The sequence below is a fragment of the Pogonomyrmex barbatus genome, unplaced genomic scaffold, assembly GCF_055798465.1.
Source record: "Pogonomyrmex barbatus isolate J1 unplaced genomic scaffold, ASM5579846v1 scaffold4, whole genome shotgun sequence".
NCBI lineage: Eukaryota > Metazoa > Arthropoda > Insecta > Hymenoptera > Formicidae > Pogonomyrmex > Pogonomyrmex barbatus.
Genome location: NW_028297138.1, coordinates 9,655,381 through 9,675,634, shown reverse-complemented (window position 1 = coordinate 9,675,634; position 20,254 = coordinate 9,655,381). Strand labels below are relative to the sequence as shown.

Genomic DNA, 20,254 nt, shown 5'->3' with positions numbered 1-20,254 from the left:
AGAGAAAAGAGAAAAGAATTAGATTATACGCTGTTTAAAAAAAAAAAAAGCTTCAAATCTGCTCGAAAGCAATAGACTGCCACTCAAAACAAAACGTGTTTTCTCTAATAAAAAGCGCCGAAACTGCGATTCCATTTATTTAACAGTATCAATACTGTCCTAAAAAAAGAAAGGGTCGGGAAAAGAATCACAATCAAATGGGCCTAACAGAGGTGGCGGAGGGTGCAACCGGCGGATTGCTCGTTGTGGCAATCGACTGCCTACGCGAACGGATTCCGCAAATAGCGACATTGCCCAAACAAAAACGACGCGCCAATCAATCTGTCGCGTGGTATATGCGTGGCCTGAATAAGAAAGCGAGCGATTTGCGCAAATTACACGAAGAGCGATCGGTTACTCAGTCGAAAAAGAAGGTAGTGAAAACGGCACACCTGTCGAACATAATCCTGATAATAACTTTTTCCCAAGAGCTCTTTAAAGCGCCCGTTATAATCGTGTGCCAGCAACAGTTGATGAATTTTCGATGTCTCTTTACCAAGAGAAAGTCGACTGTAAATTAATCAAAGTAGCCGTAATTAAAGAATAACGCGATAGAAGCGAAGTAGCCATATGATTATACATAATTTAGAGACAACTCCCTCGTTTTTTCTGAATATTCTACCGAGCCGCTCGATGATTAAAGATACAAAGTTTAACCATCGCGACTCTTAAAACTCAGCAAACAATCGCGCAGTTTCAATCATCTATCCGTTTTTCCCTTGTTTTTTTTCATTTCGGACTTTTATTCGCAGGAATTTTTTAAAGTTTTTCACGCAGACGTTTTTTTTTTTTCTAAACTGAAAAAAAATAATCGTTTGGAGATCTGTTCAATGTACAGAAAGGCTTTTATGGCACTTTGTTAAGGTATACATTCGAGTCGAACATCGTATATGCAATACTTCTAGATTTGCATTTCCTAATTTCATAGAAATCTGTCCCTGTTACGCACGTACGCACGCAAGATACGCGTGCGGGACACCCGTGCAATTACGCCGATTTACTCGAACACATTTTCCCGTCGGATCCGAGCGGATATGCCGATCGCATCGCCGGCGTCGTCGGGAAAACGATCCTTGACCCGTCGACTCGAGGATGCTTCAGCATTCTCTGGTGTCCCTTATAAAGAATTTAACTCGGACGATTCCTCTAGAGCGGTGTGGAACGTATCCCGAGTCACTTTGCGCTCGGTGGATCGTTAATACTCGCCTCGCGCCAGAAAATGTAGCGCCATTGAAGAGATTCAAGAAAGTCCGTTGCAGTTTTCGCTGCTCGAATGCCATTCAATTGATATCGACGAGGCAACGGCGTCCATTTCTTTGTGATTTCTATCTTTTCCGTTTTCCGTTTTCCAGAACCCGATAATAGGACGATTAATTCTACTCTCTTGGAACGACCGTTATTATCGGAAGAAATATATCTGATCGATAGAATAGGAACGCATTAGGAAGGGAACCTCCGATTCGGTTTGATTGCTCAAGATTTTGCCCTCGGCAAACACTCTGAATATTGAAGCAACACGTTAAGCGTTATGCACAGCTGTGATCGTGTAACTTGTATTCGTTATACGCGTTCGTAGCTACGTAGAGGAAGAGGAGAAAGAGGACGATGATTGATAATCTATCGGGAAAGATTGCGGCAAGGTATTAAAGGAATGTAAACTGTTAAACGTCACGTTGCTGAATTACGGGGAAGGGCGAACACTTATTCGGATTTAAAATTTATTAACGCTACGATAGCTATCAGTTATTTTTCCAATAACTATCGGTTGTAGTAAACTCGCATTGGCATGACGTTGCGCAATGTTTCCTGGTGCACGTAGCTCTGTATAAACGAAACTTCAATAAAGACCGAACTTGCTTTTATTGTTTTCGTATATTGACCGAATCCTCAATATTCGCACAATACGAATTATTACACAATAATATTGACCGTGGTGAGGTTCGCGCGCGTTCCGCCTGAAAATACGCTCGAATGAAAATACGTTTCTCGGCACCGGTAAAAAAATTCAACTTCGATCTGCGCTGTTTCATAAACTTGGCAGGGCGATCTTCCAGCTTGGGGGAAGTACGATTTTACACAACGACATTGTAATACGGTTGTTATACGATTGTATAACAATTTGCATAATGTACGATTTACATAGACTTGCACATGACAATTTATGTCGACGTATCCTCTTTCTTTCTTCCTTACACGCATAATTCACGCATTTATCAGGCGTGATTCAACACTTGCGGTTTACCGAAGAAATTGCGCGTGTTTATCGCCGGGTATCGTCGTTCGCCCGAGAAGCGCCGACGCTGCCACTCGATTTGCCTTCCGAGCCGGCGATTGACGGCGATAATTACACTGCGATGTTTGCACGGCTGCGAACCGTGTCAATTTCCCGTGGTGGTCCTCGGGTCCACTTCACGCGTATGCTGTTAACCCGCCCGTACGCCGAAACAGCCGTCGAGTTTTCAATCAATAATGTCACCGGCAACGTCCGGAGAAAAACCGGTGGCCGCCGTACTCACGCGCGCCGGACAACATCGAGCGCGGCCACGCCAACTCGTGGTTTCAACTTTTCCGCCGCGGACGCGTAATCTTACCATCGTATCCTCCTGAGACTCGCGATGCATTTCTAGCGGAATTTTATCTGAAGCACTGTCTCAACGCGAAACTGAAAAAAAGAAATCGATTTTGTGAATTGGATCATCTTTCTTTGTTATCATACTTCACATTACAGCTTCTCTCTATTAAGAATATTCCTATATATTAATATTATACATTCAGGATGTCTACTACTTAAAAAAACATAATAAACTTGAAATTCTCAAGAATTTGTTTATACCTTGGGAATTTTTTATTGATAATCGAGGAATTTTGTTGAAACCGGTTTTTTTAAATATTTTTATCTTTATATTATAATTGGATGAATTGTTAACGATAACAGTGAATTTATTTATTCTAAACTTAGAGTACGTTAATTTTATGACTAATCCAATATTTCGTATTGAAGACAACGATTTTGCTGCGATTTTGTTTAATAAAGATGTTTATATCATATAGTTTTATAAAAGTTGAATTTTGTATCGATTGTGTGTATCATATCTTTGTGTTTTTGAAAATAAAGTTTGAAAGTCTTATAACAATATAAAATTTTTCATTTTTAGAATCCTTATAGTTTCTTTCAAAATTTCTCAAATTTAATTATTGAAACTCGAGTGATTCTTAATTTTATTTCATAATTTATAAACTTTAATGAATGGAAATATTAAGGATAATTGCACAATAAAGATATATTTATATACAATATATTTATTTATAAGATACATTTAAAAATACTTTGATTTTAAATTTCCACCAAATTGCTTTAAAAGTCAAAAGATTGTCAGGGAATTTTTTTTCGAATTTAAAATTTTGTCACTATTATTAAAGTTTTTACATTTTGTACAATATAACAATATTAAAATATATAATTTTTGCTTTGGTTAGCATCCATCAATAACGGCATGTAATTGGTGGCAGAAACAAAGTCTACTGAATTTATGTACACAAATTCAAAAAAATTATTAAGCCCCAAGATCCGTGATCGAAAATATCTTTCTTATGTTAAAACACTTCATCGGAGAGAAGAGGAGGAGGGAGATTTATATAAATGTTAAAATATATTATGTTAAAATATATTTATGTTAGATAGAAAAGGAAGCTATATCTGAACAGGTTTCTATTTGCCATTGCTTTTATTATCCGGGTTCGTTGTCCATATAAGATATTTCCGGGAAACGCACGTACGCCGGTGTCTATTCAACGACGACGACGAGCCGAACCGACTTTTCCAACTTTCTCTCGTTAAGCAAGCGAGCGATCGAGCGAGCGAGCGAGCGGCCGACGTGTCGCGCCGTCGCAGCGAAGCAGTGCGGCGGACCGTGACGCGTTTCCATGAACTTTCACCTTGGAATTTCTTTTTCGCAGGCCTGTAATCAGACGACTCATTCACGGCGCATTATATACGGTCGGCGAGACGCGGGTGAAAACACGGGATCACCCAAACGAGCACCCCCGCGCGCGTGTTCCTCATCAACGATAGCAGCCCTATTCGCGGGCCGTTAATTACGCCTCGTTGTTTGCGCGTTGTTTGTACCGCGGCCACGAAAAATTAACCCGCCATTAAACACGCGCAGCTTCCATTCGATGGAAACCCGGTGAAGTTCTCTCTCTCTCTCTCTCTCTCTCTCTCTCTCTCTCTCTCTCTCTCTCTCTCTCTCCCCCCCCCTTGCTCTCTTTGTCGCTCATCGCATTATCTCGAGCGAGCACTCCGTAATGACAAAATTGCGTTCAATCCGCTCTCGTTCGCTCGTCATTGACGTTGCCATTCACGTCGACGACGGATGATTAACTCGTCGTCGTCGTCGTCATCGTGACGGCCGATCAAATATCTTGCGAATACCAGTGAAAACGTCAAATCATCACATCCGCTCTGCATACATACCTTTCCCCGCGGTTTGTCACGCACAGGTGCAGGCAAGTAGCGGTTTAAAACTTCGCTTTGTACTTGAATCAAGTTGGCCTCAGTCCCGGGCGACTTTCTACCCGGACTACGACGCGAACAATGCGCCTGCAGCAAATCTGCGTGAGATGTCTTTCAGCTGAAGCCGCTTCTCCTTCCGATGCAAATTGTAAGCCGTGAAGAAACATCTATTGTATTTGTAAAATAGAACTTTTATGCAATATTTACGGACGCGCACGAGATACCTTGGTGCATTTAACTTTTTAAACTACGAACGTTATTTTTATTCAAGAATTATATAAAATTTTAATATGCATGGTGGTGAAAATTTGAATTTTTCTGGATGGAATCCATGCATATCTAAAAAAAAAAATACGTGAGGCGTTTTAAAGACTGAATTTGCAGAGAAACGAGAATACAAACGTGCATAATAGATAACATCAGTAGCACCAAAATGATCGTGTGCATTAAAAAGTTAAATCCTCGAAATCGAGGAATGTTGATAATTGAAAGATTCAATATCTGTCGAATCACTAAGTCGGATATAGCGTGCGCGAGTCTATATCTATGATGATCGAGACGGGATAATCATCGGATTTTTGGAACGAAGTTGCTCGATCGGATTATGTCTTAAGCGGAAGGAAATAAGAATAAAATCCGTGAGAACAGATTTCTTAGATCTCCGTATCCCTTTTCCAACGCTCGACGCTTTGAAAGCACCGAGCGGATTGAATCCGCGGGGAAATCATAGTTGAATTTATTAAGCCAACGCAAGTAATTTCCCGCGAATAAATATTTAAATAACACGGACAGTTTATTCAATCCGGCCAATATCAAGCGGCGCTCAAATGCGGGACGGATCTGTCGATAAATTTAATGTTAAACGATTAATTTCGCGTAACTCGACGCCGTCGGTGTCGGTAGCGCGCAATCTCGTGCTTCGGACATTTAAAGCGCGTGATTTTTTCCCCGGTTGCCGATTCCGCGCACTCGAAGAATGATGATGCCCGCCAAATTCGTTTAAAATTAACATAATTAAATTGCCGTTAATGTTGCAGCGGCAAAATTTCGTTTCAGTAACAAAATGTAAAACTTGTTTATTTAAATTTATATCCCTCGGAGGGAAACTCCCTTGTTAAGCCACTACCTGGTTACACGAATTCTTCGGGAGAAGATTAACCCTCGTAGAAGGGTTAAAACAAGCGTCATCCTTTTCCCGTCCCTAATCTACCGGTTTAACGTTCGTTGACCCTCCACTAAGTTCACTTGGCAGTCAAGGATTTACAACGCGGGACCAATCGCCCTCGTATACACACACATATATATATATATATATATATATATATATATATATGTATATATATACAAATAGTGGTTACAACACGCTTTCGTTTCGCGCTGCGAATTGAAACGCGGAGCGCGTTTATTTATGCAATTCACTATTCACGCGTGTTATGGCTGTTACACGCGCCATGTAGAAGCGGGAAAACCATTTGCGCGAACCTGGGGAAAAGATAAAACCGTTGAATTTTCCGATAGCTTGGTAAATAACGGTGCGACGATAAAAAAAAGGAATTAACGTGACCACGCACGTGCGATATCTCAAATTTACGTCCGGCACGTTCCTGTTAAAGTTGACTTAATCACCGGCGCAGTTTTCCTAATTTTCTCTCAGGACTGCGCTCCACCCATCGTTCCGCGCTTGAAAATATAATTTTTCTAGCAAACAGGTTGTAGTGCCCGTTACGTGATTGCGTTACTCTTACACCGGTCGAGGACCAAGAGGCAGTAAATATAAATAAATTGACAAAATTGTTTCATTAAATTGAATAATAAGAAATACTTAAATATTCGGATTAGCTGAAGTTAAAGTGAATTAAATTTACCCGAAATGAATAAGTGGTACCAAATAATTCGCGATAAAGTGGAAACATGTATAAAGCTGTTAAATTACTATTAAATTAAATAATAACGATTCTTGTCACGCACTCCACGAGTTTGGCGCGTTTTCAATATGCATGGGACGCGTCGCTAGAGGGATATAAAACCAATTGGGCTGTTAAGCGGCTGCAAATGTTAAATAAACTCAACGCGAGGTGAATCAAGCCGCCTCTTCCATACTTCCTCTCCTATCCCTTTTCCGAAGAGTCACACGACGTGACTAACAGCACAATAAGCCATCGATCTCCTCTTTCCCCATCGGGCACTCTTTTTTTTCGGGGTAAACTCGTTCCGTCGGAACAATCGGATCGCCTCGAAACGATCGCCCATTCAAACAGCTCCCGACAACCTAGTCGGGTGACGAAAAAGAAAAAAGGAAGGCAGCCGATGACGGAGAGACAGCGAGGAAAAAAATCGAAGCACGAAAGCATGAGAGGGAAAGGGGGGGAGGTAGCCGTTGCACGACACGTCGACTTTGTAGGGGTGTTGGAATCCGCCCTCTTTTGGATGCCGCCGGCGCTGGTACGAAAATCTCTAAACAAAAATGCACTTTTCGTTGTTCCCGGGAAATTAAATCTTACAGAAACTGACGAACAAATCAACGCGATTGACAAGGTTTGCAATCCATCTCTCCCCCTCTCTTTCCTCTATCTGTTAGCTACGAGCAAAATGCCGCAAAAATGTCTGAATTATGACATATAAAATATAAACAACGTATCTTTTGTTCGAACAGAAACGAGAACTCTAACGAAAGAGAGCGTCGAGAAACAGCCATAGATTGTAAAAATATTTATATTACTTTTTTTAAACTATTTGCGTTATTTAATTAAAAGTCCCAATAGATCTTCTTGTAAAGAAAATGCAAATGAATGTATAATAAAATTTACTCTTCATTTAACTTTCATATTTTATAAATTTTGATTACAAACTTGGATACTAAAATATGTAATACGGGAAATTAAAAAGTTGAAGCAAATACGACAGGCGTCCGCGTTTTTCATAAGATTTTTTTTATTTTTTTATCTTATATCTTTAAATATAGAGCATCTTCAAACAATTTTTACTATTAGCTTAAAGTTTTTGTATTTAATTGATCAAGACAAACTTTATAAAAAGCTCCAGATATATATTTTTTTATCCATCTAATTTATTGAATCAATTAACTAAAATGTAATCAGTTTCCAATTAACTATTGATAATTCGATCATGATTAATTTTGCCTTCTTTATTTTCATTACTCATTAATCATGAATACAGATTAATCATAAATATTGATAATCATAATTAACCTCGCAAATTTTATTGTTCAATTATCATTGATTAAAATTTCATTCAGCTCTTGCGTACGTTTATTCTTTTTTGGATAGCAACGTGAGATTTTGCCAACACGATGCCACGAAAAATTTTCCGGCTCGAGATTGCATAGGAGAGTGAATTCTACCCGATGTAACCTTCATCGATACAAGGTACGATTTTTCTCCGTTGATGGTCCATCCCGTCGATGTGGAGGCTGGGTTGGCGCGTCCGCTCTCTCACAATCGTATTTTTCATACCTCCCTCCTCGCGCCTTCTTCTTCGTCTTCTTTCTTTTTTTTTTTTTTTTCATCGAAGCCCGTTTTCAAAACCTGTTATCATCGCGGACGAGTACGGCGTCGAATATGCGAACGCGAACGACGCGTCGAGTCGCGGCACCGATCGCCCCCATTAAACCGGGCGATTTTATCGGGAGCTCTTTCTCGCCGCTTCCAGGTTGCGAAGTCGCGGTGAAACGTGCAGAAAAAAAGAGGTCGACGGGGCAGAACGAGAGAGTGACGTCGGTAAGCCGAGACGACGGCGTGCGAGCGCGCCGAAAAATACGCTCGTTAACTCGTTATTCGTCCGAAAGAGAGACAGGTCGGTGATTTTATCGGGATTGCTTTTATAACGATGCAACTTTGCGGATCGGGATGTATCCGGCGGAGGAAATAGCGGTGAAATTTGCGATGCAAATGCCACATTAAGCGGAGGAGAGTCAGCGTAAAAAGCTGAGACCTGTGCGTCTGAACGTACGACGAGATAAATGCGTATTTTTACATGCTGGCGAATATATTTTACTTCACGTTGCGATGATTAATTCCGCTGCTGGAATTATGAGAATATTCAGCCGACTCTACTTGTTATCATTATGCAGTGTCATCCAACAAGTAGGTTCATATGAAGAAAAAGAGACATTGATGAAGGAAAGGGAGAGAAAGTACGTTTTTTGAAAAGAAAAAGATTGGACGACCTGAAATACTAAATCGAATAAAATGCTCTGAAAATAAAAAAAGTGAATAGCACAATTTGCACAGCTTCAAAAATTAAGAGTATTATTACGATATTTATTCTTACTGTGAGCTACTTTTTGAAAGTTGAACATTGAATTTTTGCTAGAATATTTGCTAAAAGATATCAAAATAGCGAATTCGACTGACAATAAGTAATAGTTCGACATTACACAAAACCAAACTACACTATTTTATTCTTAATTCAAGTTAAACTAAAGATAAGCTAAATGTCGCGTTAATTACCCACCAGTGTTTTACCCATCGAAATATTTAACCTACACAGTCAGATCGCTATTGCGAAGCGCAGCGAGAAAGAGATCGATAGCAACGATTTCCTTGTATGTGACGTAATACATGAAGTTCCGTCGAGAAAACGAAACGAAAATAGCCGTCAATGATGATGCTCCTCGATAAGTGAAATCGAGCGGGTGGCTTGCCTAATGACACGAGATCCGCCTTGAGTTCCCTAAGAAACGCGATTCGCGAATCCGTTCTGCCTCGCGTATGTCGACACGATCGAAGAAAAATTCGAAAGCTTATACGTCCAGTAACATGATTCACGTGTCAATTATGCCGGAAATATAAACGTTTCATTTAAATTACACTTGATTGTCTATTTTCAATTTTGATTCCAGAAATGCTACATAAATAAATCTCTATGATTTTCCTCCTCTATAAGATTCGAGAGAGTTCTAATAGGCGAGAATGCCTAATAACTCAGTTCCTTTCTTCCTCATCTCTTTATCTTCCGCGAAAGAAAGAGCGGCCCGACGAAAGTCGCATAAAGTAGCAGCATCCGGTCGTATATTCGTCGTACGTATATCCATCAGAAGTGAAAAAAAAAGTAGCACCTCTCGCTTACATACGTCACGCGCTTTTCCCCTTCTTTCGGCGACGTCGGCACCCGGAGAGTAGGCACTTCCCCGGAATGCCGGTATATATCACGTGTCGTACGCTACGTATACTTTAGTGTTTATCGGAAGGAAGGGGAGAAAAAGCCACGGATACGTGTCTCTCTGGGTCCAGTGCGTTGCGCGATTTTGCGGTGAGAGGACCGATCGAGTGGATCGCAGAAGGAGCACAGACGTTCAGAGCTTCTTCGCGATATACGCGCGCGCACACACAACACACACAACACATACACAAACACACACACACGCACACACGCACACACACACACACACACACACACACACGCACACATCGTCACCGTGATCGACTCCCAGACTCTCTCAGTCGCCTCAGATCGATACTTATCTCTTGCGCCGTGCCCCGAGATCAAACGACGCGATCTTGAACACCGACCGACCTCCCGGGTTTCGGCATGGCTCTGGCAATCAAGGTGAGTGACGAACGTGCGCAACAGGTTGATGCACTCTCGTGCGCGCGGTACGCACACCCCACGTACATACATACACACATATATACGTGTATACACACACACGTATATATACACACGCGCGGACGGTGATTTAAAGTTTCGGGGGAGAACGCCCTCGGGGAAGAGCCGAGATTCCTCCTCGCCCGCGCGCGCACCCGAAGCTGCGGCATTTAGCGAGAGCGGTTGTTTCGGTATGCGGGGAAAATTCTCGCCCCGGTGGAACTCCCTTACGACACCGCCTCGAGAAGCTTATTCATCGGACACGGTTCGAGATACGGGCACGAGCTACTTAGGATCCTCCTCGCGGACTCTCGCTCGGTGTCGTACATTTACGACAGGAGTATTCGAGGATAGAGGAGGGTCTACTGCCGTTTCCGGACGATTTATTTTTATTGTAATGCGTTTTACCCTACAACGAAGGACTACTCGGAGACGAATAAATTCGCGTCAAGAAATGCGCCACTTTGCATAATTGTATATTTGCTTGGGATGTCTCGGAAACTGCGCTACTCCTACAAAGCATATCTGTAATCTGAGACATCAAAAAAAAAAAAAAAAAAAAAATAAGTGTAAAATTATTGGCCTCGATATATTTATGTTGAAGCCGAAAAGACGTACAAACTGTATAAAATATAAAAAAGAACGTATGCCGTAATCGATGCTTGCAAATATTGCATGAGGAATAATATCGTAGCGAGGTAAATATTAAATAATGAGGTAACATAAATCGGATCGTAACATCAACGATAATTAATATAATTTATCCTGGAAACACATATTTTCGTGACTCTTGCTTTTTCGAAAAATAAGAAATGAATAAAATAAAACAATAAATTTTTTATCGTATTCTTGCTTTACATACATTCTGTTTAGACGAGGTAAATATTGAAAGCCGATAAAGATGTATTTTACACGGTACATTGCCGAGTTTGGAATGAAACAATGTTTGCTAGACGTGTATGCAAAGGTTCGGATTAATGCGCCATTAGATTAAACCAATAACGTTCCATTGTTACGTGCCTTTGTACGACTAAACGATCGTATGATGCAAAATAATTGCATCTTGCGCGAGAAAACATTATAACACGTTCTGCTGATACTTTAAAATTGCATTGGTTTATAGAGCGTAACTGTATTCACACTGTGTACACGCGCGGGCAATACGAATGAAAAAACATAAATAATGAAAATGAGAAGCAGAAAAATATCATATCGAGATCTTTATAGTTAACGAGACAGACACGTCATTATGTATTCTTATCAGCTTGCGTGGACATAATAGAATTTTGGTCCTTGTAAAATTAAATCTCCACGTGTCTCTCAATTTGAAATTTTGTGCCAATAATTACGAGAGTCGATTAAATTAATTACATGATTTATTTTATACAATATACGCATCAAATTTTATAATTGCAAAAGAGATTACCCTTAATAAAAGTAAACAGTTTGAACAGTTTTATATCTTAATTCTAAAATTTCTCTATTTCTCGAGGTAAAATGTTTATAGAATCATATAAAGACTGAAACATTCGACACATATACGCTCGCAAGAAATAGACAGAATCAAATCTTACGAAAAGCAAAAGGCGACTTTTCCCGCAATAAAATCGAATTATCGAATTTCCACACGTAGCACGACGGTTGTATGTGCGACGCGATTGGCAACGGCTTATCGACAATGCGATAACATTATAATTCATACGTATCGCAATAGTATACTTATGCAAAAGGTGTCGAAACATCGCCCGACCAGAATAACAATCGCGGAGAAGATTGTCGAACGGTTTTGTAATCCTTAGTGCGATCGCATTGTGATCTAAAAGCGAATAAGAAGATAAATGAATATATTATCGAAGATAATCTTCAAAGTTGAGATAATCTTCAACAATAAAGTATAAAGCATAAAATGTAACAACAATTGCGTCAATTTTAACTCCCGGATTTCATGAAACTGCAAAATGCGCGCTATTAAATAACTGAAAAATAAATTAGCGCCTCTAAATTTGCATAACGTTTATTATACGCTTTTTTCGCAACTTACCCTAATATGCAAATGTCTTCTTGTTAAAAAAAATATATCTAGCAACATAAGTGGATTAAAAAATGACTGAGGTGCACGTGCATTAACCATCGTTTAAACGTACACGGTTCTACAAAACGGGATTTTGGTACAAATATGCTCCGAATTTTCGCCCGACAATCATTAATCTACAATCTACTATTAATTTTCCCCGCCACAATTCGCTCCGGTCCGCGCGAATATTGTATTCCAAAGAGCGCAAGCTGCGTTATTTATCGGTAATATTATTTACCGGTATGAAATGAGAAGACGCGGATGCCCGGCGACAATCTCGCTAGTATATCTCGATTACCGCCAAGCAACTGTAAATTAATTTGATAACCGTAAATTAACGCGGCCGCAAATAATACCGCGCCAACCGTGGGCGGGGAGCGGTCGCTAAATTATTATTTATCGAGCGAGACGTCGATATCGGTCCAAACGTATAACTTGTAGGACTGTTTCCGTTGATATATCTCGGCTACCATTCACCGACGAGAGGAGGACTCTACTCTCGGCAGTCAATGCGGATTGTTAATTTCATAAATCGCGCAAATGCCGCCGCGCGCAGACGTGAGGATGCGGCGCGGCGTGACGCGACGTCGAGTAAATCATCGTAATCGGAGCGAAAGTGCCGTGTCGATAACTAAGTAATTATTGCTGTATACGGGCGCGGGCAATGAACGTAATTAATACTATACCAACAACGCGATTTCGTGACGGGTCGCGTCGTATGCTTACGGCGCATTATCAGCCGTTACATTCAATGCGAGCGTAATTAACGGCCCGTATGCGGATCGCTGTATGTACAACGAGCGAGAGAGAGAGAGAGAGAGAGAGAGAGAGAGAGAGAGAAAGAGAGAGAAGCCGCGTGGCACTCATTGCACGAAACATTCCGGTGTTATAACAAGCGAAGAGGACCGGTATTAGCGCGGACGTGCCACCGATAAAATCTATATATCGACGCCAATTTGCCATTCAGAACGGGCAATAATTCTTATAATCCACACCGGTTTGCGGAAGTAAGCGGTTTTGCGCGAGCGCACCCGCATCGAATCCACAAATCACTTTCGCGTTATATATATATATATATATATATATATATATATAATGTATAGGCATGCTGCGTGGTGCGCGCCGTGATTTACGGAGCCGTCGCGATTATTAGGATTCTGCCACAAAAGTCGAAATTCGCGAGATTTCGCGTCTCCGCCGGGAAATCAGACGGACGAGGCAGACGTGCTAAGTGCGACTTGAAATGCGAAACGTAATTACGCCATGATTAAGCCGTATTTGGGTCATGAAACCCGGCGTCGACAGATACGCGGTATTTTTAAAGCAGAAACGTAAAAATTTAATTCTAATAATAAATTATTCCATTCAAACTTGCAATTGCATGTGGAACTAAAAAGTTTACGACGCTTTTATTTTCGTTTGATTAGTCACCAAGAGCGTTTCTATCGAGAGCGAAAAATTTGGTATTCCATTATCTCGCGTACATCGTATGTACCAGCGTTACAATGAAAGAAGAAATAAGATAAAAAAATTCACCGTAAAGCCGACTACGTAAAATGTTCGCAAAAAAACCGCGAAGGCAAGAAAGAAAATCGGCGATCGTAAAGCCCGAGGTTATTCGAAATCCAGGCCGGAGAAAGCAGTGAAAGGACGGCGGGATTAAAAATTCAAATTATAACGCGCGTGAGGAAAAGAGAAAAAAAAAATTGGTTAAAATAAAAGACATAGACGACACGAATCATACGTTTCCGATCGCGGCGCGGATAGCTTGGGATAGCTCCCAAACGGGTTTACTCGCGAAGCGATATGCAAAAGAGGGTCTCGATCAGCGCGAATACGTTAGCACAAAGGATGTCAAAGGAATCCAATAAACAGCGCGCGAAGGAATTCGATTGCCTACGGGCTCAGGTATATTACGGGCTCGTAATAATCTAGAAATACGTTCCTACGTCGAAGCTATATCGTGTCGGATAATCAACGCGTCTCCATAAACTCGTTCGATTAACGGCTAACGTGAGACAACGTGACGAAACACACTCACACGCCATATTTTTTTGATGGGCGCACAAATCCAAAGAGCCAATTGACCTGTATCCTATTTTGAGGTATAAAAACTCTCACCAGCGGCGGGACTATCATCGAGCAGTGTGTCGGCACTTTCAAACATACATGTACACAGTTCAAACTAGGATAGCACTTTTTTTCATATGCCCATATCACGTAGTGCATATTTGATGTTTCGAAAATTCCATCAGCGGTATATCACAGCGCGGTATAACGGCGCTGGCGTTTCGCATCGGGCAAATAATTTTAAATGAATACGCGCGGTTTAGATTGCGCGTGTTTAACTTGCCCTTATTCGTGGACATTCGCGTGGTTTGTAAGTCCAGAGAATCCTTCTTAATTCGCGCGGCGGAATAATTGTATCGTTTCCACGCGATAATACACAAATACATGCAAAATTAGCCGGCACTTGTTAGCGCACCCGCTGAATCTCTAAAGAAGCACCCTTAATGAGGGAGGAGACCGCGGCGAGCGTGGCGCGGTGCTGAGAGCGCGAGGAGAAAATTTACTTCCCGAATTAGAATGGTCGTGAGAGTTTATGAAAAAAGGAGGAGAGAGAGAGCGTCGCGCGCGCCGAGCGACGAGGCGACAAGGAGGTAATTTAAAAGCGGCGACCTTAGTTAAATCCCGACGACGGTGGCGACGACGACGACGACGACGACGACGACGACGACGACGACGACGACGACAGTGGCGACGCGCGATGCAACGCGATGCGAGAGAAGAGAGAAGAACGAGCAAACAGAGATTGGAGCCACTCGCATACCACCGTCGTATAGCAGCAACAGCACGACGGTGGTTGCTGCTTGTTTAGCCGTGTTAGCTTTGGCGTGCTTCGCCGGGGTGTGCGCCGTCGCCACGTCGCCTCGCCTGCAGGCCAACCCTTACCTTATCCGCTTTCGTTACCGCATGACAGACGTGCTTCCGCCCTTATTGTCGGACGGCCGTGCGGCTAATTTCGCTTCATGCAGGGTCTATCTGTGCGCGCGCACGCGCGCGTGTCACGTCCTGTGTCTCACCGAAAGGTCGGAACCCGTTTACTATAATACTTGCAGATGGTGTAATCACGTTAAGCACCGTCGTCGGGATATTACCCCCCCCGTCGCTACAGCCCGGGGTTAATAAGTTTAACGTGGCATCGCGCGGCGGCTCGCCGAAACTCGCGTAAAACACTCTCCGTCTCCCTCTTTTTTTACGCCCCGCGGCGTTCGCCGTACGGCGGAAATCCGGCGAGGCAATAAAGTCGAGGGACTATCCCAGACTATCGCGAAAGCGCTGAAAAAGCTGGGAACGACGCCCGTCGACGCCCGTTTAGCTGTCGGTATCAAGGTTGCATTCGATAATAATAATCGGTGCGCCATTGTGGGCCACGCATTTGCATATATGTGTAATTATGTTGCAGATCCTCGTCCTGACCTGTGCCCTCCTCGCCGTGGCGATGGCCACCGAGTCGGCGGACGACGAGGGGCAGCAATCCGGTAGATCGCGAGTTTCCGACGAACAACTGAATATGGCCCTGAGCGACAAACGTTACCTGAACAGACAGCTTAAGTGCGCCTTGGGTGAGGCGCCATGCGACCCCGTTGGACGACGTCTGAAAAGTACGAGTAAATCCATCGTACAAGTACAAATACATTCCCATTATTATCCGAAATGAAACTTAAAACTTTCAATTCTCTTTGATCCCACAATTTTCGACGCAGCCGCAGAAAATTGACCGATCTTTACAGATAGCTGCACTCTGAGAAAAAGATCACAGGGAATGGAAGATACCCCTTTCATATTTTCAAAGCAAATTTGAGTTAATATTTATCGAAATTGTGCAAACAAAGTTCACGGCTGGTGTAATTTTCGTGTAATTTCGGTGCGTTCAGTTTCCACTGTGAGAGATACGCGAACAAGAACGTCACTAATTGTCGCGTTTCCATCGTTCCAGAGTAAACATAGGGGTCGAACATTTTCGTGTGTGCCTGTAGAAGCGGAAGCGGAACTCAGCGAAATCATATTAGTTTCAATTCTTTATCGGAAATGCTAGAAATTGAGAGTATCGCCACGCTATTCAAACTCATATCGTTCACAGATATTTATTCTCTTTCGTAATCTCCATCATTTTTCCATCCTTATTTTTCGTGCCACGCGCGGCAGCGCTTGCCTCATAAAAGGTTAAAATTAGCATCAGGGATTCCGGAACAGACTATATACGCTCGCGGAAATGTTAAACATCAAATACCATTATATCTTGCGATAATATTGTGCACACATACATGAATCTCGAGAGGGACCTGCGCATATAAGCTTACATACTACATAAAACCGACCCGAAAATTCTGTTGAAATCCTACGTCGTTATTTTATCCAGGTTTAGTGCCGCTGGTTCTGAGAGGCTCCTGCCCGCAGTGCAACCCCGAGGAGACACGTCAGATCAAGAAGGTCCTTTCTCACATTCAGCGATCCTTCCCGAAGGAGTGGAACAGGATAGTACAACAATACGCCGGAGTTCCGTAAACGAGATATGATATAAGCGGGCCAACCGCGACGAGGCTGCATGTACAGAACATAATAAGGGAATATGAAAAGACACAATAGATGTCAAACTACTGAGGAACACCAGGTCGATTACACTTGTTCATTTAATATTATTATTAATAAAATGGCACGGGAGAAGTGCAGTCAGCCGAAAGAGATATTTAAATTATCGCGCATATCGTCTTCTCAGAGATAGAAGTTAGTTTTGAAAATGATTTTATTATTTCTGTTATTTATAAGACGTTGAATATATATATATATATATATATATATATATATTTTATTCATACGTTTTATATATTTTGTTTTAATAAAGTTCGTTTTTTTAGTTAAAAATTTTACGTATCTTCATTCGTATCAAAAAATGTCTCCTGCCACGTCTGGTTCTCACTCCTTTATTTCGAGCTTCTATCCTTGGATCACGCAAAGTGCAACGTGTTGTGACAGCGACGCACGTTTACACGCGTTCGTTACAGCTAAAGCGTGATTCGCATTCGCGGTATATAACGGCGATTAGGGATAATTTGGCATTAAATCTGCGCGTGATCCGCGAGAACGGGACCACGTTGCATACATTGTTGTTTATGGCTTATAAGTTTTCCGGACCTTCGCAAGGACCGTTTGGATGTTTGACCAGGTTTATCGAGTATTAATGACGATCAACAAGTTGCTAATTGATTTGGCACATAATTAACACTATATCTCCGCGTCCGCTATTCAGCCGTCGTGATTGCGCCCTGATTCGGATTTCGCTGCCTTTACTGGGAATATTAATTCTACTGTGTCTCGGTGTCAAAGCCCTCGTATGCATGCTAATTTAAGTTTGCCCTGTACGTCTGGCTGCGAGAACAGGCGAGTAATTAAACTTTGTAAACATGATAAAAGTGTGCAAGTAGCCCGACAATAATATTGTCGCCTTGACGAAAAGGAAAAGACGCGTCTCAATATTTGCCACGCCGCGGTAGTAGAACTATTTGAAGAAACTTTTCAGCCATCAGCCGTTCAGTTTCGAGTTGAGAGAGAGAGAGATAGATACGCCCTTTGCTACGCAGTTTGCAATAATCCCCGAATGGAACAAGACTGAGTCACGCCAATTTGTCAGCAAGTGGGTTACCACTTAAAGTGGCGTCATAGCTAAACCCGCCTTGTTTTCAGGCAGCATGCCATTTCGAGACACGCAAATTGAAACTAAAGACGCTATCGATCGCGGCACGGATACCGCTTCAAAATTCGAATACCGTAACTATCAAGCATCGCGTCATATTTGCAGCACAAAAACCAAACGGAATCGGTCACGGCGTAGACAGATTATTATCAGACCTCCAACGTTGTCTTACGATGGATAAAATATTCGATCGGCTGCCGATATTTTCTGCGACGCGACGATTTCTCTCGACGAGACAAACATTCGGTTTTTGTTATGTAATTGAAACACGTCTCTCAACCCCGTAAAAATCGTAGAGAAGGACATGAGCGTGATGTACGAAGCTGCGCGTTGTCCTAAAACGACTGTGGCAGACAAATCTATTGCGTCACCTCGCAAGTTGCGAATCTTTCAATGACACTCGCACGTCCTCGTCTGACTATTTATCGATCACGTGTATCCAGCCGTTCAAACTGGTTTTCGATGATGCTTCCCCGAGAGAAGCGGAGATCTCGACAATTCAGGAAATCCGATTTGCCACTCCGTCTATCCTCGCAAAATTCAAAATTGAAGTCTACGTAGAAATAGGCGAAGAAAGACGCTGACAATTCCCACATGTATAACGTTCGTGTACAGTGTGCTCCTAAAATGCTTGGACAAACTTCATAAATGTAATTTTCCAACAGTTTATAACTTATTTTTCAAAATAAGCTTATTTATATCAAAAATATCGATGCGTTTGAAGTGGTTGTTGAAAATAGTCGGAAATAACAGGTGTGTTGTATTATTAAATTTTAGAGATAGATATCACTAATAAAATCTTATATCCTGTATACAATTTCGTGTTTATTTTAACACGGAATTTCAGGTCAAATATTAAATATATTGGCAACTCAGTTGCCAGAGTATTTAATATTTAAAGTTAAAGAGGAGACCGTGGCAAAATCAAATTTCCGTCAAATTTCCGAGGAAAAATCGGCGCCAACTTGATCAAGGAGAACATCTGCAAAGCACGGCCCGAGTATTTCAGCAACATCCTGTATAAAGTGCGACGCAAGATTCGACTCACGTAATGCTTACATTTTGCATCAATGCGACGCGATGCAATTTAAACAGCGTCTCGCGACCTGCAATATGAACTGGGCATGCCGATTAAATCGACCTTAGAACGATTGTGTGATTACACGGTCGATCATGACCGCGGATCAAACTCCCGGCCGACAGATATTTAATCGCCGTGGATAATTAATCCCACCGTCGATCGGTGATTTCCTACCCGGAGGGGGGGGGGGGAGAGGGAAGGGGGATGGCGGTGCGTCGTCTCGCCGACTAGTCGACTAGTCGAAGTCGAAGCTATCCTCCGCCCCTCGGCAAACATTTGTTCTTCTTGATTGATACGCGATAATACACTTTCATTCGGGAGGGACAAATATTGAATTCCGACAAAGAAACGTGGAGACAATGTTTGCGCACCTCGTGTATATGTCTCGCCGGATGATATTGTACATATGTGTGCCTTATGTATTTGCACAATTGTCTACAATTTCATTGCTCATTCGCGATCTTGTATTTACACCCGGACGAGCTTAAAATTTCCAACTCCGCCGAGACTTGGAGAAGCTGGGATAAAAATCGCTACGCGCTACAGTCCGAATACAGCGGCCTGTTGCAAAAAAAAAAGGGCGCACCGGTGTACTTTAATTACTTTTAATTGCGTTAAACTGACTTGCAATAATACTTGCGTTCCTAATTAAAATTAAGCCGGGTAGATATACTGAAAATCGTTCGACTCGAAATCAACGAAATACCGGTCCGACTGCTGAGAGAGAGAGAGAGAGAGAGAGAGAGAGAGAGAGAGAGAGAGAGAGAATGGTCGAGCTCTCTGCTCAATGAAAAAAGAAAATAAATAACGACATTACCAACTAGAAAAGATTTTACTCTTTAAGATCGCACTTCCTTATAATTATTAATTAACTAATAATATACAGTGTCGCCTGCATGATATAATTAATAATAATATGACATAATTCATGTATTCACACGCGCAAATACCGCGGTAACTTTATCTTCTGTCTCACTTTCCCTTGACATATGGCGAACTAAGGATAATACGTAACTCGACGATGTGCAGTGCCGCACAAGCGATTTTCCGAAACGACAGTATCACGGCATCACGGAAAAGCGGCGTTATATAACCGTAAGATTATTTCGGCGCCGAGTAGATTCCCGTGGTCGTTCGATCGGGGGACCTCTGCCTTATAATTCGTTATACGAGCGCGATAAAACG

At 42.0% G+C, this 20,254-nt stretch overlaps 2 protein-coding genes across 3 annotated transcripts in view; one reads left to right on the top strand and one right to left on the bottom strand.

Moving 5' to 3' along the window:
- pygo (pygopus family PHD finger) overlaps window positions 1-20,254 on the bottom strand; it is an 86,744-nt gene that overhangs the window by 12,783 nt on the left and 53,707 nt on the right. The gene's annotated exons all lie outside the window — the stretch shown is intronic.
- Window positions 9,719-17,115, top strand: CSP2 (chemosensory protein 2). Of its 2 annotated transcripts, none has more exons than XM_089080796.1 (3): window positions 9,719-9,823; window positions 15,700-15,898; window positions 16,657-17,115. In XM_089080796.1, exons 2-3 carry the CDS (start codon window positions 15,736-15,738, stop codon window positions 16,800-16,802), a joined length of 309 nt encoding a protein of 102 aa, XP_088936922.1. In that variant the 5' UTR covers window positions 9,719-9,823; window positions 15,700-15,735; the 3' UTR covers window positions 16,803-17,115. The 2 variants fall into 2 exon arrangements, with proteins under 2 accessions (XP_088936922.1, XP_011631669.2); XM_011633367.2 differs by having other exon boundaries at window positions 9,719-10,120; window positions 16,657-17,114.

Bases quoted from the DNA above. Each gene is read 5' to 3' on its own strand.
- CSP2 (XM_011633367.2), top strand. The intron at 15,899-16,656 runs GTACGAGTAAAT...TATTTTATCCAG, and splicing joins CGTTGGACGACGTCTGAAAA to GTTTAGTGCCGCTGGTTCTG.